This window comes from Prenolepis imparis, unplaced genomic scaffold, assembly GCF_030444845.1.
Source record: "Prenolepis imparis isolate NDT839.2.m4 unplaced genomic scaffold, iyPreImpa1.0 SCAF_9, whole genome shotgun sequence".
NCBI classification, from domain to species: domain Eukaryota; kingdom Metazoa; phylum Arthropoda; class Insecta; order Hymenoptera; family Formicidae; genus Prenolepis; species Prenolepis imparis.
In genome coordinates this window covers 6,150,195-6,176,023 of record NW_028141167.1, presented here as the reverse complement: position 1 = coordinate 6,176,023, position 25,829 = coordinate 6,150,195, and the positions used below count along the sequence as shown (strand labels likewise).

At 29.7% G+C, this 25,829-nt stretch overlaps 3 protein-coding genes across 6 annotated transcripts; 1 reads left to right on the top strand and 2 right to left on the bottom strand.

Moving 5' to 3' along the window:
- Window positions 1-12: 12 nt before the first annotated feature.
- Window positions 13-13,669, bottom strand: Dpp10 (Dipeptidyl peptidase 10). The gene is made up of 16 exons (XM_083047138.1): window positions 13,428-13,669; window positions 11,126-11,287; window positions 10,694-10,846; window positions 10,481-10,608; window positions 10,105-10,316; window positions 9,743-9,906; window positions 9,510-9,613; window positions 6,123-6,243; window positions 5,628-5,863; window positions 5,213-5,523; window positions 2,235-2,404; window positions 1,978-2,120; window positions 1,406-1,600; window positions 1,033-1,193; window positions 710-921; window positions 13-494 (listed from the first exon to the last, which is right to left on the bottom strand). Exons 1-16 carry the CDS (start codon window positions 13,458-13,460, stop codon window positions 345-347), a joined length of 2,655 nt encoding a protein of 884 aa, XP_082903264.1. The 5' UTR covers window positions 13,461-13,669; the 3' UTR covers window positions 13-344.
- On the top strand, window positions 7,329-22,480 carry Ocrl (Oculocerebrorenal syndrome of Lowe). 2 transcript variants are annotated; one of them, XM_083047141.1, is made up of 23 exons: window positions 7,329-7,533; window positions 8,250-8,334; window positions 8,683-8,724; window positions 15,491-15,560; window positions 15,737-15,917; window positions 16,055-16,189; window positions 16,274-16,386; window positions 16,469-16,611; window positions 16,718-16,891; window positions 17,030-17,192; window positions 17,342-17,520; window positions 17,731-17,952; window positions 18,064-18,199; window positions 18,322-18,501; window positions 18,595-18,691; window positions 18,798-18,935; window positions 19,021-19,118; window positions 19,255-19,432; window positions 19,523-19,650; window positions 19,738-19,849; window positions 19,958-20,337; window positions 21,424-21,517; window positions 22,355-22,480. In XM_083047141.1, the coding sequence occupies exons 2-21, from the start codon at window positions 8,330-8,332 to the stop codon at window positions 20,116-20,118; spliced, it is 2,655 nt and encodes an 884-aa protein (XP_082903267.1). In that variant the 5' UTR covers window positions 7,329-7,533; window positions 8,250-8,329; the 3' UTR covers window positions 20,119-20,337; window positions 21,424-21,517; window positions 22,355-22,480. The 2 variants fall into 2 exon arrangements, with proteins under 2 accessions (XP_082903267.1, XP_082903266.1); XM_083047140.1 differs by having other exon boundaries at window positions 8,207-8,334.
- Window positions 20,799-24,703, bottom strand: Pen (karyopherin subunit alpha). 3 transcript variants are annotated; one of them, XM_083047158.1, is made up of 8 exons: window positions 24,492-24,703; window positions 24,056-24,131; window positions 23,518-23,834; window positions 23,191-23,446; window positions 22,735-22,873; window positions 22,281-22,639; window positions 21,838-22,170; window positions 20,799-21,540 (listed from the first exon to the last, which is right to left on the bottom strand). In XM_083047158.1, the coding sequence occupies exons 2-8, from the start codon at window positions 24,119-24,121 to the stop codon at window positions 21,442-21,444; spliced, it is 1,569 nt and encodes a 522-aa protein (XP_082903284.1). In that variant the 5' UTR covers window positions 24,122-24,131; window positions 24,492-24,703; the 3' UTR covers window positions 20,799-21,441. The 3 variants fall into 3 exon arrangements, with proteins under 3 accessions (XP_082903284.1, XP_082903285.1, XP_082903283.1); XM_083047157.1 differs by having other exon boundaries at window positions 20,800-21,540; window positions 24,056-24,188; window positions 24,492-24,702; XM_083047159.1 differs by lacking the exon at window positions 24,492-24,703 and having other exon boundaries at window positions 24,056-24,188.
- Between the last annotated feature and the right edge of the window lie 1,126 nt (window positions 24,704-25,829).

The window sequence follows — 25,829 nt, the reverse complement described above, 5'->3', positions numbered from 1 at the left end:
ATTAGCTGGACCTTTTTCACAGACGATTTATTTGATTGGATGATTGATGCATGCTTTTTTTTTTAACCGGTGTAAACGTATTGTAAGTCGCGCACGGGATGATATACATACATGCTTCTCATTTCATTCCATAATTTCGAATGTTGGAGTACAAAAAGATGGGCCACACGTATATCCTCTCTGTAAATATTCTATTAAATAGAACACAATTTGGAGATGTTTAGATTTTTCACAACTTTTTCCTCTTTTTTCTTTCCTTCTTTTTCTTTGCGCAACTTTATATGCAATTCGTGTGGATATTTTTTTTTTACGCAATATTTATCTATATCTCTTAACTCTTAATATTAATACACGCCGCCGGAACCGCCACTGCCGAGTCCGGCTTTCGTGTCGACAGGTACTTGTTTTTGGAAGCAATCCTCCAAGAATTGCTCCATCGAAAGATACAAATGCCCCTTAACGCCCGCCAAAGTATGACTTACATCCGGATAGACCTATGAGTAAGTCAATAGATGCATGCTTTCAAGATGCAAGCTTATAATTTGTTATGATTAATTTACAATTATATCTCTGTAATATGACAATGAATCTCGATCATGTCAATTGAGGCTTCCGTTAAATTTAATTTAAAGATTTTTAAAAAATATTTCTCTGTATTTTAATTCAAAGCAAGGTAGAATATCTTATGAGAAAGAAAATATTGAAATACCTGCTGCCGAAAAAGTATGCCTTTCTTAGCGAGATGACGGGCAAGCGCCATGGATTGTTGAAATTGAACGTTGTCATCTGCAGTCCCATGTACCAAATAAAACATCTTATCGTGTAGATATTCCACTTTATCGTAAACGTTGGATTCGGTGTAGCCTTTGTAGTTGGATGTCACATTCGGTAATCCCATGTACCTCTCGGCGTACGCAGAATCTGTGTAATAATATTATTTGCGTTCGTAAAATAAAATCATCAAGGTAATAAAAATGCAGAGATATTTTTTTCAGAAGGATTTTGGGTAGCCAGGATAGCGATCTACAGTACCATAAAGTTCCCAGGAGACGACAGGTGCGACGCTTATTCCGCACTGGAATACATTTTGCTTCGGATTAGCTAGAACGAGGGCAGCAACGAAACCGCCATAACTCCATCCCCAAACAGCGACTCTTCGTTTATCCACGAAGTGTAGCGAATCTCGTAAGTATCTGGATAATTGTAAACATATTTGGAATAAGGAATATTGTAAATTAGTTTTACAAATTCTATAAAACCTCTAGAACGGTTTCTATACGGTTCTAAACTCCAGTGTGTTTTATAAGCGACATATATGATTAAAGAAATTTGTTTATTAAGAATAAAAATGAAATAATTCAAGAAACAAAATTTGCGAAGCGCAAAGAGCCAATATCTTGCTTACTCTGTAACTTCGATTTGGTCAGCCACTTCCACGGAACCTAACCGATAATAAACCTCATGAAGCAATTTATAGCCTTGTCCTCCGCTTCCTCTACCATCGATCTGTGCGACAATCACGTTCTTCCGACTAGCTAAATACGTGTTCCAATCTATTTTAAACATCTCGGTGACTAGTTGCGACCCAGGAGCACCGTATCTATAAAAAGAAACTAGGCATTCTATACAAATGAAATAAAAAGATTTTTTATCTCTAGCTTATTTGGTAGATAAATTATTCAATAAGCAATAAATCAAAAGAAAACGCAGTGTATAAAATATTTTATATTGCTTGCTTTAATATTCTAAATTTATTACGAGTAAATTAAATAGATCACCATTCACATCTAATTATACCACATAAATTAATCTACAAAATTATATACCAGTAATCTCATTGATTAAGAGATTATAATGATTGAAGATTTTATACATAAACTCTCTTATATATAAATGTAGCTTCTTTTACAGTAAAAAGTACAGATGAAAGAGAAACATATTATATAATAAATTGCAATGTATGTAAAATGTACTTACACTTGGACAACCAATGGATAGCGCGTAATTTCATCTTCTCTGAGTCCAGGTGGTAGATGCAATCTCACCTGGGCATTGTAACCGCCGCTTATTTGCACAGGAAACGTCTTAACTTGCGGAAGTGCGATGTTTGCCACTCTTTCCTATAACAAACACACATTCATGGAAAAATTAATTGCAATATACAGCTTTGAAAAAATCGACAAACACCTCGCGAAAGACTCGCAGATAATTAATTAAATTAAAGCTTAACTTACGCGTAACAATGTATTGTTCTGCAATATCGTGATAAGTCGTGGCCTGGGCATCTCCATTTTGTAGAGAGCCACCGTGGGTATACCAGGCCCAAGGCACTCGAGAACGAAATACTCATGGCTCGCTGATGGGAAAATCACGTTGTGATACTGACAGGGTGGATCGCCGATCTCTAGAAGTACAAAACGTATCGAAGCCGAATAATAGGATCGTGCACTCGGACGAGCGGTAACACGACTATTTACGCGCGCAATTCCAGGCTGGTTTTATCGTTTTGTCAGATCATTTCAAAGATACAGCGGAACGTATATATTTATATATATTTATATACATCTACAATATAGATTCTGGATATACTTTAGCGTTTTCCCCACATTCAAATATACATCCGCGCTATACACATTCATACATATGTCATACACACAACACGCTGTTGTATACAGAGAAAATATATAGGATATCCCTCATTAAAAGCAATTTCTTCAAACTGTAAATTGGTTGATTAATTTAGAATTGATTTTTTCATTTGCAAAAATATCAAGACGTTTAAAGCTTTTCTAGTTGTATGAATGATTGAAACTGAAGGTACTTTTAAAGCTTTAGAGAAACAAAGAGATAAAATATAAAATTATATTCATTTAAATCAATTTTGCTTCGATAGAAGCTTTAGATTCGAGTTTATTTGGATATATTAATGTTAAAAATCGAGAAGTTGTGATAAATAATGACTGTCTTTGATATTTTCGCTGAGAGAAAATAAATTCAAAATCGATCAAGAGATTCACAGTTGTAATGAAGCTTATCGAGGAACATTCTGTATATTGTCAACTAACAGATATTGTTTAGTTGCGTACCGTCTCTACCTGATTGATTACTCGTGGATACCATCCGTCTCTCTCTGTCAGCACTCACACACTTAAGACGGCAAGAAAATGGTACAAAAGAAGGAGGCTGTGGATTCGAGAATGCCGCACCATCGGCACCAGACGTCGGTATTATTGTCGTGGATTACCAATAAAGCCGGCTGTTAAGAAATCTCTATAAAGGAAAGGACGTGACTGTATGGCAGGACGACAATGGTCCAAAAAATCCAGGCAGCCTCTTAACAGGACCCTACGCACGCACAACAAGGAGTTGTCCCAAGAATAACTTTTCTATTGTGCCGTTATATTTTAATTGAATATGATATTCTAAGATGATCTCACAAGTGAATCTTTGTTTCTTTTAAAATTATTTTGCTCCTCGATTGGTATTGCTTAACTGTTATTCGAATCATAAAAATCTCCAAATATATATCTCTAGAAAAAGTAATCGACATTAAACACTGTCGGTTATAAGTTAGCTAATACACGAGTAAAACTTTTAGAGGAATTAAAATTCTGAGGCAAAAATGTCATAATTAATGTAATTTAATTTAATATAATTTATTATTTCGATTTGTAATAATTTTCCCGTTCAGAGCGACTAATTTTTAATATATCAAATTTGAAGTTAATACATTTATAATTTGACACATTATTCGAGTCAATAAAATGACATTTTAATAAAAGTGATTGAATTAAAAATATTATACTTAAATTTATGTTAAATCTCCAATGTAATGAAAAAATATGCTGTATTATGTTTCGAATTTTTTAATTATACAAGCACGATATTTAGTATATTCTGATGATAATAATAAAATATTGAAAAAAAATAGATCATCTTTTTTTACGCAAAAAATCGCGCGATAAGATCCTTTAAGAGTTCTGAACTAAATACATCTGAAGCACATAAATATTATTGACACTGTACACGTATGGTGCGAACAACTATAAGACTTTGGCTAACGCGCGTTTAGCATGTATAAATTTATACACATTATTAAATGTTTAAAAATATTGTTGGTATTCGTATAAAAAGGCAAAAAGAAACATATTAAAAAACTGTATGTAAGTATATCCGTGTGTAAGTACTAATGTCGAGAACAATAACTATTATATAGCAGGAATATACATATATATGATATGTTCAGAATATATGATAATGGTTGAAAAATACACAGTAAATTTTAGTCTTCAAGCAATTTTTCATTGAAATATACCTCCTGGTAGAAACCTTTATATAGATTTTTAATCTAATCGTATTTTTACCGTTAATACACTATGAATGCTGCCTTACCCTGTTAAAAATAGCTTTGTGTCTTTTCCATTCGAGGAAGAAAGAAGAATGTCATATAATCTGATTGTTAAAAATTCAATATCTATATATAAGATATATAATATAACGAGCCAGTCAAAAAACTTCTACGAAATCTTTTAAATAGGAAAGATATTGATAAGAGAGATAAGATCAAGTAAGAGAAATATGAAATTTTTTAATTCATATTTCAAAAAAATAGATGCTACGTTTCTAGATTGCGTGCGAAATAAATGTGTTGCCGCATAGTGAATAAGTATAGTCCAAATTATCATAGTGAATAAGTATAGTCTTATGTAAATAATAAATAAAAAAATTTTTTTTACACTACTTTGAATGTGCAATATGTTAATTGAGTTTAGTTAATAGTAAAAAAAAGAAAGTTAAATACTTGGAGCACTGTCAAAATCAAATATGAGCGTACGAGAACATATAAATAATAAAATATAAATATAAGCGACATTTATAATTTCATTATCAATAATGTGCATGACATATAAATTTTCGTGATATCAAAAAAAAGTTACAATTATAAAAATTAACATGCAATATGTGCAGAATTGACAGATGCAACAGAGCCAAATGTTTAATAGTAACCATTGCAGCATTGAAAATATTACATATTTGAAAAGAAATATAATTGTCTGCTAATAAATGCTAATAATGATGTTGAACATCATCATAAATATTAAACTTAAAAATTCATGCAATTGCCATAAGGTGAAATTCCTTATTAAGCTTTAAATCAAAACATTTGCGATACTTAAATTTTATTAATAAGGAGAATAATCTTAGAACTCACTTGGAATATTCTTGTTTTTTGACTTGTTCTTTTTGGAGGTATCTTTTGCTTGGCGATTTTCCTTATTGTCGATATTATCGGTTTGACTCTCATAGTGATCCTGATGCCATTCATTTGGATTGGTCTGACCATTCTGAGCATTCGAAAAACTAGTCCGATGTTCGCTTTCATCGTTGTTCGTCATATCGGATGAGACGGTACACGTGAGACATATAGCAGGATGTAAAGGCGTTCCTTGTTGAGGAAGAGTAGAACTCACACGATAGAGATGTCTCTGGCCCGGTCTCATGGATGGAATACCAATGAAATATCTGATGAAAAAAAGCGCAAATTGTTTTTATATTAAATTGTATTAATTACTCTTTTTAATAATGCAAAAATAGTGAGTTAACTGATTAACGGATTACTAGCTTACATAGTATTATTCACTTGGTCCCATACTAAAATCTTGACAACTTCAAATTTCCCATGAGTCAAAGGCACTATTTGTTTTCGGAGCACATTAGCCCAGATTATATGCTTGTAATATCCCGCCGGTCCATCCTTTACAGGACTTATAGCGACGTAACTGCTAGCATTTGCTGAAAAGAGAGGGACTTCCGGAGGAGTGTCCACCCATCCGCGACCCTCGCTCGTTATCCTTTGTATTTCCTGAAATAATTTATTTATATATCTTAACATTTTAATCTATTTGAACGAAACATATGTGTTTTTTTATATCAGAATGTAGATTTATTAAAAAATATAAGATTTTGTCAAACTTATTATATTCAAAGCTGTTATATAGAAGCAAGCTTATTTAGAAAATCATCGTATTTTATAAAATAAAATTACAAAAACATTTAGATATTTATATTTATATTTATATAGATGTATCCTATATAAGCAAAAGAAGATGGTACTTACGAACCTGACAGTGCCACATTGGACTTTTACAGATAGTCACCAATGAAAGATTCTGAGCGCGCGTCAACCATGTTATGCAGACTTCTGTTTGAGATACCCAGGAAGCTGTTGAGAAGTAATGATCCCTAACAAGAAAGATAGTGCATTTAGAGATTTGAGAAATCTAAGAGATGACAGATATTAATAACAAAAGGCAAATACATTTTTTTAGATATAAGAAAGTGTTATTTAAGGATACGGCTTAAGAGAACGTTAAATAAGAGACAATAAATGAGAGTCTTATAACTTTTGTTAATGACAGATAAAGTAATTAATTTTGCTACTACGAATTAATACACCTATATTACTTATTATATGTAAGAGAATAAAATTATATTATAGTTTATATTTTTTTATCTATTGTTATTACCAATAAGTATTCAAGTATATAAAAATAATTTTTCTCATATTTTTACATTTCCTCTCGTTTATTAAAAAAATGTTATTTATTTAATTTATATTTATTATTAACAATTTCTAAAATTAATATTAAATATTGTCGATTTTAAAAATATTATTATATTATTTAATCAATGTTTAATCGCAATATCAAAAATCCTTTAGAAACATTAAATTAATAATGTATATAAAATATATATGTACCTATATATGTTATAAATAAATCATTTTTTAATAAATTAATATATTACATAATATTAAAACAATCTTAATAGCTATATAAGTATTATATCTTTATAAAGAAAGAGTGAAATTTTATTTCACTAGATGTTATTGTGTGTGTGTGTGTGTGTCTTGCTTGATTATTTTTTCTTAAATGTCTATTAATGAATTACTAGAGAAAATTCGAGAAATAAAATATTTTACATAAATTTATTTTGGATTAAATATTTCATAGAGGCACACGCTTACTACAAGAGTAGGGAGGAATTCAATCTTTGTGGCGTATGGCGTGTTACTGTTTACAAGGCGCAGTCACCTTGTAAATTCGCGCGGTGATACTCGAACGAGAAGTTAATAGCACGTTCTGCTCCATAATAATATCTTAATAATATTATCGTATCTCCATTCAAAGGTTTATAATAGAAATATCAAACGTGTTTCATTTCTTATAATCATGCCTTTTGTGATATATAGCGCTCTATTATTTATATGTAAGACATAGGACTTATTGTTAGTCATTATCTTGTTATTCGTGCGACGACACTCGAACGAGAAGGTAGTAGCGTGTGGTGTTCTGCGTTTTGTAGTAATATCTTAATAATATTGTGGCTTTCGAAATACTTTCGTACGTGTATAAAGGAAATATCGAGTCTCCTTCCTTACAATAATCCCGCTTTTTGTGGCTTTTGGTAGAGCGCTGCTGTCTACAAGACGTAGTCGCCTTATCATTCGTGCGACGACACTCGAACGAAAAGGTAATGATAGTGCGAGACGTTGTAATATCTTAAATATCGCGTAATAATATATTTCAAAATTTTATAAAATATTAAATGCATTTCGTTCTTTATTCACGATTATCAACTCGCGCGATTAATTAATTCTTCCGATTAACGAGTTATAAGTGTATTATAAAGAATTGCGATTATAAATTATTGTTTTACTTCGATGTTAAGAATTTAGAATATAATTGCAATAGAATAATTACTTCTTTAATACTTCTTTTGGACAAAATTTTTATATAAATATAATTAGTTTGTATTAATACACATTTATTTTACGAAATTTATGTTTGTATGAATTTATTTTCGGACGATACATCGTATCTTAATTATAATTATTTGGTTCGCATAATATCGTATTGTATAGAGAAGAAGTTGCTGATATCAATCTCGAATTTTTCAATTATTAACAAAGTGTCGCGGGTTTACATAATAATAATAAAATTACTCTAAAATGCAGATTATTTATTAATAATAGAGATAGCATTAATGGCATCTGCGGCAAATAATATATAAATTTAATAAAATAATTAATTATCGCGCACTTTTCAAGTCGAGTGGATTATAATTTCGCGTTATGTGTAATTTTCGTGTTATTTTCTCGTCGCAATATAATAAAGTGTGTGACACGATGTTTGAAATGTTATAGAAAGTGTCGCGATCGTAATTGTATTTTTGCAAATGACTGTTAGTGCCATGAAAGAACAGCAAACAAGATGAACAAAAGCGGAAGAGGAAGTCCGAAAAGGCATCGGGCGTCAGCAGAGCAACCATGAGGTAAGCATTATATAACTTATTTAATTTATTTGTTACTTGCGAGTTAATTCCTCGTTTATCTCGACGGTAATGATTTATTTTACACACACATTGTATGTGTAATGCATAAAATATTCTAAATTTTAATTTGATACTTAATATAATTGATAAAATATTTATAATAATTAATATTTTATATATTATATAAACTATATAACATTGTTTAAAATTTGTTAATTATTTGAATAATTTATATAAAATTTATATAAAAATTTTTTTTGCGAGCAATATTTTTTTTAAATGTTAATTATTTGTAAAATGACTTTTTTATATACATATATAATTTAAATTTTTTCATATATTTTACAGCTCAACATCTTTTGTACTACAACTCCGCTGCTCATCGTACCGGTGAGTGATAAATTATTTCTTATTTTATATAATCTTGAGGTGATATGGATTTGCAAAAATTATATCAAGAACATTATATGATAACAATGTACAACAATAAAAAATTTTAGATCACTTTTATTTAGAATTTGTTTGATATCTAAATTTACTTGTTTGGTTTAATTATTAAAAGAATATTAAAAAATTAAATTAATATAAATGTTAACTATAATCTCATAAATAACTATAAAATATACTATAATCTCATAAATCCATTGCTTCAAGAAATTTATTAAGAAAGATTAATATATTCTAATTTTGGAATATGTATAAGATATTGAAGTTCTATATGTTTTTGGTCTCCTTATTTCTTAAGATTAATCCAATGCAAGCAATCGATGATGCACTTTAAAAATTGAAATTCCTTTAAAAAAGGAAGTTTTAATTTATCAACTCTATTGCATATTTGGTTTATCTCTTCATTGATATTTTTCGCATTCATTTACTGTGCGATCATCATATTAATCTTAGAGATTCAAACTTATGTTTTGTCTAACAATCTCTGATAAATATTTCATCTCTATATATTGCAAACAAATTGCTTATCCAATCTAAAATAACTTTTTGATCACATAATATTCTTATATAAAAAATGTTTTTTTCGGGAGGGGCATATTTCTTTATTTTTTTCTATATTAGAAAGAAGGAAGAAAAGACTAACAAGAAAAGTAATGAAATGTTTCTCTCTGATTTTGATTGACTTTTGGACTTTCCTCTTCCCTTATAAGACAAAGAAATAAACTTACATGTGCTCGATGATAGACGGTGGTTTCACTACCTTCGTATGAATATTTTTCGGATCAGCTAGATCAGCAACATACAGTCGTACCGAAGGATTTGGCGTTCCTGGCTAAAATAAAACAATGTTAATAAGATAGCGCTCTTTCTCTTTTTTTATTTTATTGATAAAAGCAGTATAAAAAATCTGATTTTATTAAGATATATAGAAGATATAATTTATCTTTCATTTTGCGCGTACCTTAGGATACCTTAACGATCGTATGTCAGGATATAGGGCCTTATTCCCCTCTCCAAACCATGAAATGTGCATCTCTTCTACTAGAGAATCATTAAACGAGGCGTAAAGCATCATATGACCATCTGGCGACATCCAGATTGCTTCTCCGCTATGCAATATCTCTTCTATAAATAACATTAAAGTAAATAGATTGTTATATTATCTTTAGTTATTATATAGGATCATATATATGTGTTTTCACAAAATTATATATTCTCAAAGTTTTATTTAATTCTCTCCTCCTTCACCTTTCTCTCTTTCTCTTAATTACCCATTATCTCTAAATTACTCATAACTAAATAGAAAACTACAACGTGTCTTACCTTCGTATAGCCAATCTGGTACGCCATTGGACAATATACCAGGTACTGCGGTATTTGTTACACGATATCCGGTGTCGCTCATAGGAGCTGTCATATAATAAATATCGTAGTCCTGTACCATGACGAGTCCGTGTCCACTTGGAGTCCATTGCGCTAGTAAAAGATACGGATGAACATCTTTTTCAGGATGAGGAGTTAATGCTGTGCACTCTCTGTAAAGCCATTCGTAGAAATTTTTAAATGTCGAATGCGTCATTTGATTTAAAAAGACTTAATTTAATTAAAAAGACATAATTTAATTAACGATATATTATCGAAACATTAAACGATACTATAAATAATCAAATCTTTATCCATGTATATAAATTACACTGACCGTGTCTTGACGTCATAAATGACGTACTGAGCTAGATACGAATAACGAAACAATTTCTTCACATTTTGAGCAAGAAGCAAATATCGATGATCCGGTGATAGGGAAAATTTTATTGGATTCAGTCGTCTCTGTATAAGAAAGTTTTAAATGTTTATCTCCTGACAACCAAATTGAAAATAGCACCATTGATGGCATTCTTAGGTAAATACTCACGAATGTTTCATTCGGCATTAAACTATGCGACACAATGTTTGTATCCGAAGCATCCAACAATGAAATACCACCCCAAGTATCTCGGTAGCATATATTACAATCACTCGCCCAGGATCCATTAAATAATAAGGGAGATAATTCTCCGGAAAGCACCTACAAGGCAAAAGAGTATCTCCGAATCAATCCCGTTTATTCTATTTTTATTTTTAAAGAGTGCTGATTTATGTGGAAAGATATATTTTCGTCATTTTACGATTATATTATGTATATGTGTGTTTCAAACAATTAATAGACACAAATGTTTTAAATGGAGAACTATTATTTTGTACTTTGTATTACAGAAAATTCTTTGGCTCTGTATTTTCTCACATATTTCCAGACATCATATAATTTGAATTACAAATATTAATACAAATTGTACACTTTACTCACCTCGGAGAGACGTAATCGCGTTCCTCGTACTCTGGGGCCGTCATCGGGAGGTGTAAGCAAAGCGACAGATGTGACGATAAGGGCTAGGACCGCGACGATCACGAGTAACGCTATTAAAATCCCACGCCAATTCCTTTGATTTGGATTGGCTGAAACTAGCTCCTATCACAAAAGTTTTTACTTATACTAATGTCAAACAATTAAATCAATGTGCTGTGAATAAAATGTACTTAAATTCCTTTTCACAGTTGCAATATAAAAAATAGCGCGTTAACATAATCGTTAAAAATAAACGTAAATTTTCAAATAATGTTAAAATAACATAATTAAGTAATAATATTTATAATTATTAATAATATAATTAATAAGTGCGAAATATTTCCCTATAATACAAGGAATAATTCTACAATTTATTATCCAACTAACAGGAAAATGTGTTATTAGAGCCAATCGCAGAGTTAGCAAAGTGCAGTTTTTTTATCTGAGAATTTATTGATTAATTCTATAAATGTACGTTTTGGTCCCTGGATTGGACCATCAACAGTAAGTGAATCAAGCTAAAAGATACATTCGACCTTCAAAAATAACGTCACAAAGATCGGAATATTAGAATTAGTGCTTGATGAACTATTAGTCTTCAAATAATCGCGGCCAAGTAATTCTTTCCTCAACAGCTATAACCGGAAGAAGACTTGTAGCTTTCAACAGTCGTAAAGATCGTTGAAATTTTTGAAGGTCATATGCAGCCTTTAACTTTTGATTCACTTGGTCATGATGGTCCTATACAGGGATCAAAAACTGTACATTTATAGAATTAATCAATAAGTTTTCATTAAAAAAATAGAATCTGTGGTTTTCTAACCGGGTCTGATTCTTGATAGCCCATTTTTCTGTTAATTGAATATTCAATATATATAGAGCCTTATATTTTGTTTTTTTAATCTATATAACAATTTAATCTAGAATATATATATCATATTTTTCGGAATTGGATAATGTCAAAACTTGTTTACATCCGGCATAAAAAACAGAAATAATATACAATTTAAACGATATATGAACGATATTAACATAAATATTTAGAAAATCCACATATATCTTTTATAGATTTTTACGATATCTTTGACATGTTTGTGTTGGCTGGTAAACAAAAGCAGGTAACAAAATGGATCAGGATATGAGTATTAGATCATCGACAGAACGATTTAGAGAAGACATATAGTGCCAACGAGAACGGAAATCGCGGTATAAACGTTTCTATAAATATACATTTATAACATCTTTTTGGATTAAATACTTGAGAAAATTGTTGAAAATCGCTGACGCATGATGACGCTAATCGCGTGTAGATAAGGATCAATTACAAGAGTTTTCTGTTTCACAGCGAGAGCTAAAATCTAGTCAGCTGCTGTAGCTAAAATCGATAGAGAGAAGCTGCGCTGTGCGTCAACGAGAGTTAAGAGACGAACGCGTATATCAATGTCGTGCTCTTAAGAAAATCGATTTATTTTAGTAATAAATTTAAAATTCTGTCTGACGAGAAAATTTGACAAATTATATATTAGAAATTTATCAAAGTTATCTTTTCAATAAGACCGTCAAATCACTATTAATAGTAATCTAAAATTGTATCCCATTTATTTATATTGATTATAATCAATATTTCTCTATATAATTCTTAATATAAAATAATATTTACTGTAAAATACAATCTCAAAGTTATTCTGATGATTAAGCTTTTGATTAAGTAATCCTTGTAAGTTATTTCGTTAGTGTATACATGAATTAAAAGATTATACATTATTAATATAAAGTAATAGTAGCATAATATTATTTGCAAATATAATTTATAGTGATTTCACGATGTTATATATAATCGAATAACAACTGCTGGCTGCATATATATTATTAATATCTATTATTTCGAAAAAAAAATTTACTTTCTGCTCTGTCTATATTTGTGGAAATTAAATCATTTATTTATCTCATCATCACGCGTGTATTGATAATACTTGTTGCTGCTAAGCCGCACTTGCCATTTTTAACCAGCATCACAAGAATTATATATAGTTGAAATAATATTAATTTACAAAAAACAAGAAAAAATATAAAAAAAATATAATCGCTTTTTATGTCCACATTTTTGTCAAAAAAATCTCTTGCTTCTCATATAATCGTATGGAAAAATCGAGGAATCACGAATAAATATATTTATTTATTTAAAATTAGCAAATTAAAAAAAATTCCACAGCATATATTGTGTGACGTATGATGATAATTATGACTTAAGACTATTAATTACCTCGTCCTCGTAAATGTTATCGTGATCTGCCATCGGTGGTGCGAATCGAACGCTCCGCGACTTTCTCTGGACCTGAGCAGCGAAACGACGCGGCCCTTTACGTTTATCCCATTCGCTGTTGTTAGTAATTTCTGCAATTATAATTCACACACTCATTCACTACTTTGAATCTACAATGAGATCACGTAGTTTGATAGCTACGAATCACTTGCGCCGTACGAATTTTCAATACTGAGCTAGAGATAATCCCTTCCGAGAGATGTTGCGGACGTAGAGTCTGCGCATTCGATATTGGATGCTGCGCTATACGGAAAGAGGGAAAGAGAGAGAGATAGGAAAAAAGAAGGAGAAAGAAGGGATGATATAAGAGGGAGCAAGATGATAAATCGAGAGAGAAAGATAGTAAAAGGAAAAAAAAGATGGAAGGGTGCGAGGAGAAAGAGGAGAGCGAGAAAGAATTTATTTTTATCTTAAACCTTCTCTAATAAAGACTAAAAAATCAGTATGTTAAAGGTATAGAATATATAGTGTTGTGCTTAGATGATTTTAAAATTAGCTAGATAAAGATGAGATAAAAATATGTAAATTCATCTTAGATAAGATAAAGATGATTTTGTTTTAAATATATCTAGATAAAAGATAAAATTACATGACGATTCATCTAGATAACTTTCAGATAATATTATTTTTAAAACCGCTTATATTTAAACAGTTAAAAAATGTAAATAAATAAAAATGTAATGTAAAATAAAAAAATGTAAATTATAAAAATATATTCATACTTTTTATTTATAAGTTTTTATCATTTACTGCTCAAGTTCTACTTAAATATTTTCATGTGCTATGAAACTCTAAACCAAATTATCTGAATATTATTTTAGATAATTTAGTAAAGATAACAAACACTTCTTTTCATCTAAGATGCAGATATAGATAATACATATTATCTATATAATAAAGATAAGATGACGTCAAAATTTCATCTAGATGATTATCGATCTATATAATTTTATTTAGATAACAGCAAACACTGAGAATGTATAATACTGCTACAATCAAATAATAGTATATAAGGATTAAAATAAATAAAAATGCACGCGCAAGTGATTAAAACACACAAAAATATTTTAAAATTATATTAATATATACATATTAATAATTAATATTATTTATGTCCCGCCAGTATAGAATAATATGTATAGATGATATAGATATATAATTGAGAAAATATGTGATCCAATAAAAAAAAGTAACATCTTGTGCAATAAAAAAATAATTATATAAAAATTGCCTCTCGGTTAGCAGATCATATAGGAGCAAATGCATATCTAAATAATTAATCACAAAAGGAACAATTCTGAACATATCATATAGATTAATTGATAAAAAAAGATCCTGCTATTTATAATATATAAAACTTTCGCAACTCACATTTAATTAAAATATAATATAGGGTATACATATGCATTTACTTTCGAAACATCAATATACATACATATAATGCGTGCGTGTGTATGTATATGTACATCAGCGTGCGCCATGCACCCATTATATGTATAATATATGTGCACACGCGCACATATACACTCATATAAATTTGATCCTACGTTAAATTATGCACAATACATCACAGAATGACAAAATTTGCGTGTAAATTTAAAGTTAAAAGTTAAAAAATTTGAAAATTTACTCACAATTCGAGTAACGGCACTGCTCTCAGTTTCGGAGCCACAGCTTTTATCACGTGACTAAGTTTAGTTCACTCATAATCCGAGCGGCGCTGAAACTAGTCTCACGTCTCACGCTAACGGAGAAGAGCTGCGCGTTGCTGCGCGTCTCCGAGAACAACACTGACGTACGCGCTTTGTTGACCTGTCACAAAGCTTCAAAAGTGAATTGTCAAAAGCAACAAATCTTTGCTTTATTTTCATATTATAATATACTTGCTTTATTATATTATGTGCATTATGACGTATATAATATAATGCATGTATACAAATCCTGTAATATTTAAGACAATTACAAAGTTTAATTAATTACTTCTGTGTATACGCGGTGACAAGAGCGATGTCGACATCAGAATCATTAGCGATCGTGCAATCGAAATTTGTCTCTGGAGAGACTGTCGTAACGGTATCCTTTTTTGAACTTAATGAACAATGAATATATAAATTATATAATATTAATTATCATCATGATTTAATGGCAATCAACCATCGATCAAAAGCCCTTAGACATTCAGTTATAAATAGTTGTCATCAATAACTTGATATTATTATTAAAATGCCTTAACCAATGCATTATCATAGGCTACAGAAGCATCCTTAATACAAGGATGGATAAAATCTCCAAGATATATTGCTCTCATTCACAAAAGTACAACTTATGCTTTAGCAATCTTCCTTGCTTCAAAAACATCTCCACAAGTGTACAGTGATCTTACTTTGGAAGGAATATTGCCTATTGATCAAGATTTTAAATGTGGTATAGGTATATATTGAGATTTTTCTATATTGAATATTATTACTTATTTTATTTAACTTTGCAGTTTGTTGCCATTTAAATAAATTACTCTTTAGCTATAATTGAATCTCAGACTAATTCCTTCTTTTTTATTACTAATTAAGATACCAATGGACAAGCACAAGATGGTCTTGATATATACATGAATGTTACATCGAGAAAACTTCGTCTAATATTTGAAATGAAACTTGGAGAAGCAACCAGCTCATTAGTATCAGAAATATTTCGTGCGATAGAAGGTATATACATGTATATTATGTATACAATACATAATTCTTATTCCAAAGTCATTTGTCTATAAAATAAAATAATTATGATTTTAGTATATCAGACAGGTAAAAGTCCTGCAGCAGAATTTTCATGGATCGAGAAACTAACGAGAAGTACAAGAAGTTTAGCTTCTACTGATAAAGATGCACAGGAAGCTGTTGATTCTGTAAATTAATATATAATAAAAATTAATCTGTTACACAGATATGTAAATTAATTTATAAAATTTTCGTCTATTGTTTTTATAGTTGCTCAATCTCGAAAGCCATGATTTAGTAGTACAAAGACAAAGCATTGCCTCGGGTAAATCCCCAATAGCTGCAAGAGAATCGGTGGTTCGGTATCAGATGGCCTGTAAAGAAGATGATTACACATATAGCAAAACATTTCGGTTTGTTACATTGCATTGTTATAAAAATTTTATTTTACATTTTCTTTTATCTGATTCAAAGATATGCTTTAATGCCTCGTATAAGATTACTGATTAATAATTACAGTATATTGACTTGTACATGGAACGTCAATGGACAACCTCCAAATGGTATTAAATTAGATCAATGGTTGAGTACGGATGAATTGCCACCGGATATATATGCTATTGGATTTCAAGAATTAGATTTAAGTAAAGAAGCATTCCTATTTCACGAAACTCCCAGAGAAGAGGAATGGAGGTAAATTATATCAAAGATGAAAGTATAGTGTTAACACATGTACATATACACAGTATTAATAGAGATGCATATATACACAGAGAAAGCTAAATATATATAATAATATATGAAAATATAAGAATCAAAATTCTATCATAGGCAAGTCATAGTTGATTCGCTTCATCCCGGAGGTGTTTATGTCCAGGTTGCTCTTGTCAGATTAGTAGGCATAATGTTACTAGTATATGCGCTTGAAACTCATATGCCGTTCATTGAAAATGTATCTACTGATACAGTAGGGACAGGCATTATGGGAAAATTGGTGAGAAAATTTCTTACACTAGTAAATTATAATATTTTTATCTTTAATATAATATAAGACTTGTTATAATAATGCAATATATTAAATAATTTCAACAGATGGTTGATTGTTACCTTCATACTTAAATACCTGATTGCTTATTCTTATAGGGTAATAAAGGTGGTGTAGCAGTAAGTTGTTGCATTCACAATACGTCCGTTTGTTTTGTTAACGCTCATTTAGCGGCGCACTGTGAAGAATTTGAACGACGTAATCAGGATTATGCTGATATTTGTGCGAGATTATCCTTCACGAAGTATGTCCCACCTAAAAATTTTAAAGATCACGAGTAAGTTTTTTGTGTATATAATTATGTCATACATTAGTTATATATTATAAATGCATACATTAATTATATATATTCATATACTAATTATATATATAAATTATTAAATTTTATGCTATATATATTATTGCTGATATTTCTAGCTTAATTTATTATTTCAAATTTATTTACAACTTATAATTTGTGGTATATTAAATCAAATTAATATCACAGTCAGATTTATTGGTTGGGAGATTTAAATTACCGGATAACGGATATGGATGCTACAGTGGCTAAGCAGTACATTTCAGAAGGCAACTATAATCCTATCTTAGCATTAGATCAGCTTGGACAACAACGCAAAGCAGGACGTGTGTTTCAAGGATTTCAGGAAGCTGAAATTAATTTTAAACCAACATATAAGTATGATCCGGGTACTGACAACTGGGACTCCAGGTATCTTCAAAATTTTATTAAATTGCAATTTCTGAAATATGATATAGTCATTAAAAATAAAATTCAATAACACATGATTTTCTTTTTATATGTGCACCTAATGATATACAGTGAAAAATGCAGAGCTCCGGCTTGGTGCGATCGAGTATTATGGAAAGGAGATATGATTAAATCAATTATTTACAAAAGTTATCCGGAACTAAAGATATCTGATCACAAACCAGTTAGTGCAAATTTTGAGTCCCAGGTAAATGCATAAACAAAAATTGTTTTTTTCTTTTCTTTTTTTCCTTTTTTTATGACACCATAATGCTTTCAAAAGATGACGTATACTATTATATATTATACTATTTAATCTTTCAAAAACAGATACGAATTATAGACATGGTCAAGTATCGTAAAATACATGAGGAAGTCATGAAGAAACTAGATAAATTGGAGAATGAATTCTTGCCCCAAGTAATGGTCGACACTACAGATATTATTTTTGATGTTTTAAAGTTTCTCGAACCTAGTAGCAAAGAACTCATTATTGCTAATACAGGCCAGGTAGAGAATATAAATAAAACAATTTATATCATGTTATGCTACTAATACACAAACACATGCATGCATCTTAATTTTTTATTTTTTGCAAATTAGGTTCCTGTCCAATTTGAATTCATAAAAAAATTGGACGATACAAGTTACTGTAAGGATTGGTTGCATATAGAACCCTATACAGGTTTTATAAAACCAGGTATATATTTATAAGATTAATGCTTCATCACGTCTTCGTTAAATATTTTACGTTCTTCTTTGCATACTTTTAATTATTTATTTTTTTCTCTTTTGGTCACATCTAGGCGAAAAGTGCGATATTAAATTGGAAGTATATGTAGACAAGAAAACTGCGTGTAAATTGAATTCCGGTGAAGATAAATTGTATGATATTTTAGTATTACATCTCGAGGGGGGTAAGGACATTTTCATTACTGTAACAGGTATGTCGCATATGAAAACTATTATTACTTTCACATTTGGTAAAGTTCTACAACAATAATTATGCAAATCAATGATATTTTTCAGGTACTTACGAGAGAAGCTGTTTTGGCTCCTCTATGGAAGCATTGGTTCATATTTCAGTTCCAATTAGAGAAATTCCTGTTGGACGACTAATAGAATTGGTTAATATATATACAATTAAATACATACAGACACATATATATATATAAATATTCAAAAATTGTTATATATCTCCACTATTCTAAATATTTGTTATTCTAATTTCCATTCGTGTTTTTATTCAATTCGAAACTGTAGGAGAACAATAAAAATCCATCACAAGAACCATATCCAGTACCAAAAGAAATATGGCACTTAGTAGACAGGCTGTATCGACACGGTATTAAAACTCCAGGACTTTTCGAAACACCAGGCCTTCACAGCGAGATAATAGCCATTCGAGATTGGTTAGATGAATCGAGTCAAGATCCGATGCGTATCCTTTTCATATTTTGAAATGTTACACATTATATTATATATGATCATTCCTTAATATTAATATATTAATTTTTTTCATCATGCATAGCTGGTGGCATACATTCAGTAGCAGAGGCATTATTATTGCTTTTAGAGTCCACAGCTGAACCTTTGATACCATACAATCTTCATAATGTTTGTCTATCTGCTGCAACTAATTATTTTCAATGCAAACAAGTAAATCGAATTAAAAACTCGGACTTTATTATAAATAAGATTATATCATTAAACTAAAATCGTCATATTTGTTTCATTTATTTACAGATTGTGATGCAGTTACCTGAAACTAGAAGAACAGTGTTTCTCTACATTAGTTCATTTTTGCAAGAGTTATTAAATCACATGCAAGATAACGAACTCGATGCTAAGACGCTCGGTAGTTACTTTTATACAAATATATATTTCATCTTTATCTATCATTTTACTTCTATTTATGCTCTTTACATATTTATAAATGTTTGATGCATTATTATATTATTTACAGCCACATTATTTGGATCAATATTTTTGAGAGATCCACCGAGAAGCAGAGATGATCGTCATCAAAGAAGTCGCGCGACTCAAATTACATTTGATAAGAAGAAAGCTGCTTTTGTTTATCATTTCCTAGTCAACGATCAAAGCGATTTTATATTGGGTCGATAACGTGAAGATCCAAATTTTAATGAAGTCCATATTAACAATATCACAACGAGTTTCTTAGAGTTTTTAAATAGAGAAGAGAAAAATAGAGAAGCTGAAAAATGTTAGATGCACATAGCTAGCAATGATTTTTTAGCGCTTTTTATATCAATATAAAAAATTGAACATATGCTTCTATCATTTGCTACAGGAGCTACTTTTCACAGCTACGTAAATAATTCGGTAGGTATATGTCATAGATAGCTTAAGAAATTATGTAAATGTAATCCTTAAAAATAAATTATTTATTACGTGCACATGGATATAAAATCATATTTAATTGATAAAACCATTTTCCATAATTAATTTACCTATACAATAATATGTAATTTGTAGCAAACAAATAAACGCGTGAGAATAATATTAAATATTCGACACTTGACGTTGCTCTTATCAATTTCTTCAATATTTTTCATGAAAAAATGTAATAACAGGATAAAATAATGAAATCTATGAATATTTATTGACGTTTTATTAAAAAAGTACAAAGTAAATAAATAATGTGCTGAACTTTTTTTCTTATTGTTAGTAAAATTGTACTGGTTAATATAATGAACGATAAATCACTACTTATTAATCTTTATTATAAATTTTTTTCAGTAAATTATCAAAACTTTTTCATTAATCATTTGTAAAATTATATATGATAAAAAAAATAATACAATAATCCGATTTTGAAGAAAACGAACTTTTATATAACCATAGAATGATCATTTTCTATATAAAGAAGGAAGAATAAAATATATTAAGCCACACAATTTTTTCTTTAACCCAATATAAGGAAAAAAAACCAAACTCAAATCAAATTAAGTCTGACAAAATTAAATTAAATCTCACTCTTTTACCGCGTTTTAGAAATTATATCAATAATTCTGAAGTTTCCAATTTACAAAATTAGTACAACAGATAATGATTTCATTTATATTTAAAAATGTTTAAGACATACGATACTTAATTATCTAGTCTTGTTATAATTACATAATGCAATGATAGAATTCCTTTTTTATAATAATATATAAGAAGATAAGCTCGTTTTTTATAATTCATTAAATAATCGATTTAAATGAAAGTTTTTCTTTTTTTTCTTACGTTTTGTGAATAGCTGAAACTTGATTGAATAAACATTCATAAATCGAACAAACATAATCAATTTTATAATTTTTGTTGTAAATATAAATCATTATCGCTATTTGGACAGTTATAATAAATCGATAATCAAGTTTCGTATGTATTTACATATTATTCGACTTACAGTATTTTATTTTCCAGATCCAGAAACATGTATGTTCAAAATTGAAATTGATCTGTCGGCGCATTCTCCGTTACATTAAATTCAAGATGCCCATCAGCATTCTCTTTAGAAGTAAGTGTCGCTTCTTCAGCATCCTAAAAAAAACATTTTTTTTTAAGGGAGAAATTAAAAAGAAATTTTTGTTGAATTTATTGAATAATACACATCATGCATGTATAAAACAAAAATCTCAAAATTTTAATGCATAAAATTAATCTATCTATTAGGATAAAAATAGAGGTCTAAAGCACAAAAAAACTATTTTTTAAACTGACAAAATAGAAATTGTCACTGGTTATTTTCTATAAATTATTATAGACTACTTTTGGTTATTACGCTACTTTCGTTTTTAAATAAAACGTTATGTATTATATATATGCGCGTGTACAAACCCTTTCAGAGAAAAACGTATCAATCATAGCCATAGATTTTTGATAAACTTGTTCATTTTGATGATGTTGAAGAGCCTCTAATTTATCTAATCCTCCAATTTCTTCGATCATAATAGCAAGTCGATCCACTTCTCCCATTTTTTGTGCAGCATGCAAAATATTAGTTAAGCCATCTAAGACGACAATAATAATATTCCAATCTTTTGTTTCCAATAAATTGCAAAAAGGTGGCAATACACCCGCCTGTACTAATTGAGCCAAATTTTGGATTGTCCCACCCGATGTCAAATTAGTTATGGCCCATGCAGTCTCCTTTTGTGCTTTATAATCTCCCTAGAAAGATAATATCATAAACATTTACTAATGAAATTCTTTTTCAAAAGTTTGTTGAAATAAACTCTTGGTTGATTATTTTCTTATTTTCTATACATAAATATACTTACAAAATAAAGAACCTCTATCAATGGTGGTATCAAACCAGCATTTATCACATGTTGAATCTGATCCGTGTTACCAGCTGTAATATTACTGAGCGCCCAAGCGGCTTCCTTCACGATGTTAGGACGAGGATGTCGCAACAAAGCACCGAGATGTGGTAATCCTCCCGCGGAAATTACAGCATCCGTTTGAAGATCATCACCTGTCACTATATTTCCAACTGCACGTAACACTGGGGTAAGGACAGTTCCTTCTTTTGATGTCAACAAATTTACGAGTTGAGGTATAATGCCAGTTTCTAATACCGCTTGTATTTTGTCGTTGGAACCATCAGTAAGATAAGAAAGTGCCCAACAAGTATCAGCTAAACATTACAAATAATAATATAAATACCTTATTCAGATACAGGATTGACTGTATAATGCAAATATAATACAATAAAATGTGCAAATGTTTTACCAAGTACATCTGTATCTGTATTGCTAAGTAGACGATTAAATACTGGGAGAGCAGGTTTGATCAAGTCAAAGGGTGGAGGTGGATTCTTATTTCGACAGAAATTAGATAAAGTCCAAACAATGTTGCGCATGAATGTCACCTGTTATTGAAAATATATTAATATATTATTATTAGAAAAAAAAACATGATTTTAGGATAAGAGAGTCAATTTTCTGATATTCTTTGATTTTTCTTTGATATTCTTCTAGCTGTTAAGTGATTTTTTCTAAATTAAATTTTCTTCTTGCAACTATTCTTCCATTAATATTTATTAAATAACTAGTACTATTAAAATGAGAAAACTAAAGAGTAAAAGATGAAATATGCAACATTAGAACAAGAGTTTTAGAAAAAAAATCATAGAATAAAGAAAATTGACAATATTTGATAATGCTATGTGTGTCAAATGTTACATACGGAAGCATCAGGTTTAATTAACTCGAGTAAAAGATTTAGAGCGTCGTGTCTAAGAATAAAATCGCGCGCATGTGGTCCATCTCCAGCTATATTTCCCAAAGCCCATACTGCTTGTTCTCTAACATAAGGTGACACAGACTTGAGTAGTTTCACCAACTTTGGTACAGCTCCATTCTTTATAACACTTTGTGTTTGTTCGGATGTACCTGAAGCTATATTCGTTAATACCCATGCTGCTTCAAATTGCAAGCGAACGCTAAAGCAGAAATATGAAAATTTTTACATTAATATACAAAAGTCAATCATCCATCGTACACATATACATACTTATGGTCGTAATCCAATAGCGCAATGCAGCGTGGTACTATACCACCCTGTATTATATCATTAATAGGAGGATCTTTTTCTCGACTTAATAACTTTCGACAAGCTTGTGTTGCTATCATTTGTGTTGTTTCATCTGATGAATTTATGCCCTCAACGATTTCCTCTATAGAAAGTTGAGGCATAGGTGGAACAAAATTTTGGTCCCATAAATTTAACAAATCTTCTTCAGTTTCGAGGTTACGTCTCTTTAATAATTGATCATCTTTTTTGGCTTTACGTAACTCCACTGACAATGCATTCCTTCTTCTTCGTGCTTCCTAAAAGATATGTCAAACATATCAAATATTTTATATATATAAATCAAATAGTTAAAATATTTTTATATATATAAAAAATGAAAACAAAAGATGAATAAGATTTTAACATTGTTGAAATAGCAATGAAATAAAGAGGTTACTATATTATATATAATGTTGCTGTTTTAATGTACCTTTATTTAAGGTACATATAAATTTACAGAATAATTTTATTCACTTACTTCATGTCTATTGTTAAATTTGAATTCTGCCATACGTCCAGGGCCTTGTTTTTCTCGAGAAGGCATCTTTTCGTCGCTGTACATAAATTGACTGAATATATTTCGATTTATTTCGAAGTTACAGTTGGCTCTGCTGTTTATAATACGAATAAAAGAAATATAAAGTAACAAGATAATAATAATAATAATAAAACATATTTAAAAAGAAATAAATAATCCTGATAAAGTCCATGTATGAAAAGTCTTTAATTTTTACGAATTTTATATAGATTCGTAGATATTAATTTAAAAACTATGTTATGCATAATAGCTACTAATCGTCATTTTCAAAATCCTAATCGTAACGGTTACAGACAAATGATTACACGTGTCTTTCATGCGTCTTTGTAACGAAGGAAAAAATTATAACTTGAATTCAACACAATTAAAATGTTACCTGTATACAGAGATTGCCGAGAAAAATTGTAATTTGAAATGTATCCTCCCTAACCAACCAAAGTACGATCAAATCGCAAACTCGCATATAACTTTCTCCAAGTCCCTTTGTCCTTTCTTGTAAGGAGCAGTAAGGAGCATTCACGCGACCTGTTGCTACTGTCAAAGTTAAAAAAAGAAAGAGATATATTGCTGTTTACAATTTGTCCCCGAGAGAGAGAGGAGAGAGAATCATCAGCCATTCGGTATGGATTCGCGCGATTTGATTGGTGGACAATGTTCCAACGTTTATATTTCAAATTGCGATACCTGAGATACGATATTATTTATTTTAGCCAATATTTTAAATTAAAAATTATGCTCCGATATTACAAAATAATTGAAATAATACAACAAATCTAGTATAATTCCGATATTAAAAAATACGACCAATCATTGAACTCAATTAAAATTGAAATCAGCTGTGATATATTTTTTATCTCTCTTTATCTATTTATCTACTTCTTTATCAGCCAAAAGAAATAATACATATACAGGGTGTCCGGTAATAGTCGCATCAACGGTCGTGTGCAGATTCCTGGGATCATTTGGAGACGATTTTTCCTCAGCAAAAATGTCGAGACACCAATAATTTTCGAGTTATAAGCGATTGAAAATAAAGGGTTTTTCGCAAACTAAGCCTTGTGGAAATAAAATAATAATAAATTCACATTCTTCAGTTAATTTTAGGTAGAGTTTACTTTAATAGAATTTTAATTTAAGACTTAGTTACAAAGATACATGATGGCAAAAATTGAAAACATGCAAAAAATAATGACCTCCCTCGACATTTTCGCTGAGGAAAAATCGTCTCCAAATGATCCCAGGAATCTGCACACGACGGTTGATGCGACTATTACCGGACACCCTGTATATATATATATATATATATATATATAAATGTCTATATATATAATCTCTTTCTCTTATTACACAGAAGAAATAAGAATTGATAAATAATTAAAAGAATAATTTTCGCATTTTTTTTATAAACAATAAAGTTTGCAATTGTATTATTACAAGCAAACTTTACTTTTTCTAGAAAAAAAAACAATATAAAAATTATTTTCCTAATTACTTTTCTTATATGAATGAACAAAAATTATATGCAAAAGAATACATAGATATATATTCTACATATATATCTATGTAATGATATATATTTGTATATAATTATATATTATATATATATATGTGGACAATTTTTTTTTTATCTACATACATATACCCAAAACAAAATTGCTCGTGTCGTACGTCTGTGTATATATATAATTAAAATTATAAGAGAAACATTAACTCA

Excerpts from the sequence above, each read along its gene's own strand:
- Ocrl (XM_083047141.1), top strand. Across the intron at positions 16,387-16,468 it reads CACAGGAAGCTGTTGATTCT|TTGCTCAATCTCGAAAGCCA; the intron begins GTAAATTAATAT and ends TTGTTTTTATAG. Across the intron at positions 18,200-18,321 it reads GTGCAAATTTTGAGTCCCAG|ATACGAATTATAGACATGGT; the intron begins GTAAATGCATAA and ends TTTCAAAAACAG.
- Dpp10 (XM_083047138.1), bottom strand. The coding sequence starts at position 13,460 with ATGGCAGATCACGATAACATTTACGAGGACGAG. Across the intron at positions 5,864-6,122 it reads GTCCAATGTGGCACTGTCAG|GAAATACAAAGGATAACGAG; the intron begins GTTCGTAAGTAC and ends AAATTATTTCAG. Across the intron at positions 2,405-5,212 it reads AAAAAACAAGAATATTCCAA|AGATCGGCGATCCACCCTGT; the intron begins GTGAGTTCTAAG and ends TTGTACTTCTAG.
- Pen (XM_083047157.1), bottom strand. The coding sequence starts at position 24,139 with ATGTACAGCGACGAAAAGATGCCTTCTCGAGAAAAACAAGGCCCTGGA. Across the intron at positions 22,640-22,734 it reads TACAGATACAGATGTACTTG|CTGATACTTGTTGGGCACTT; the intron begins GTAAAACATTTG and ends TGTAATGTTTAG. Across the intron at positions 21,541-21,837 it reads ATACGTTTTTCTCTGAAAGG|GATGCTGAAGAAGCGACACT; the intron begins GTTTGTACACGC and ends TGTTTTTTTTAG.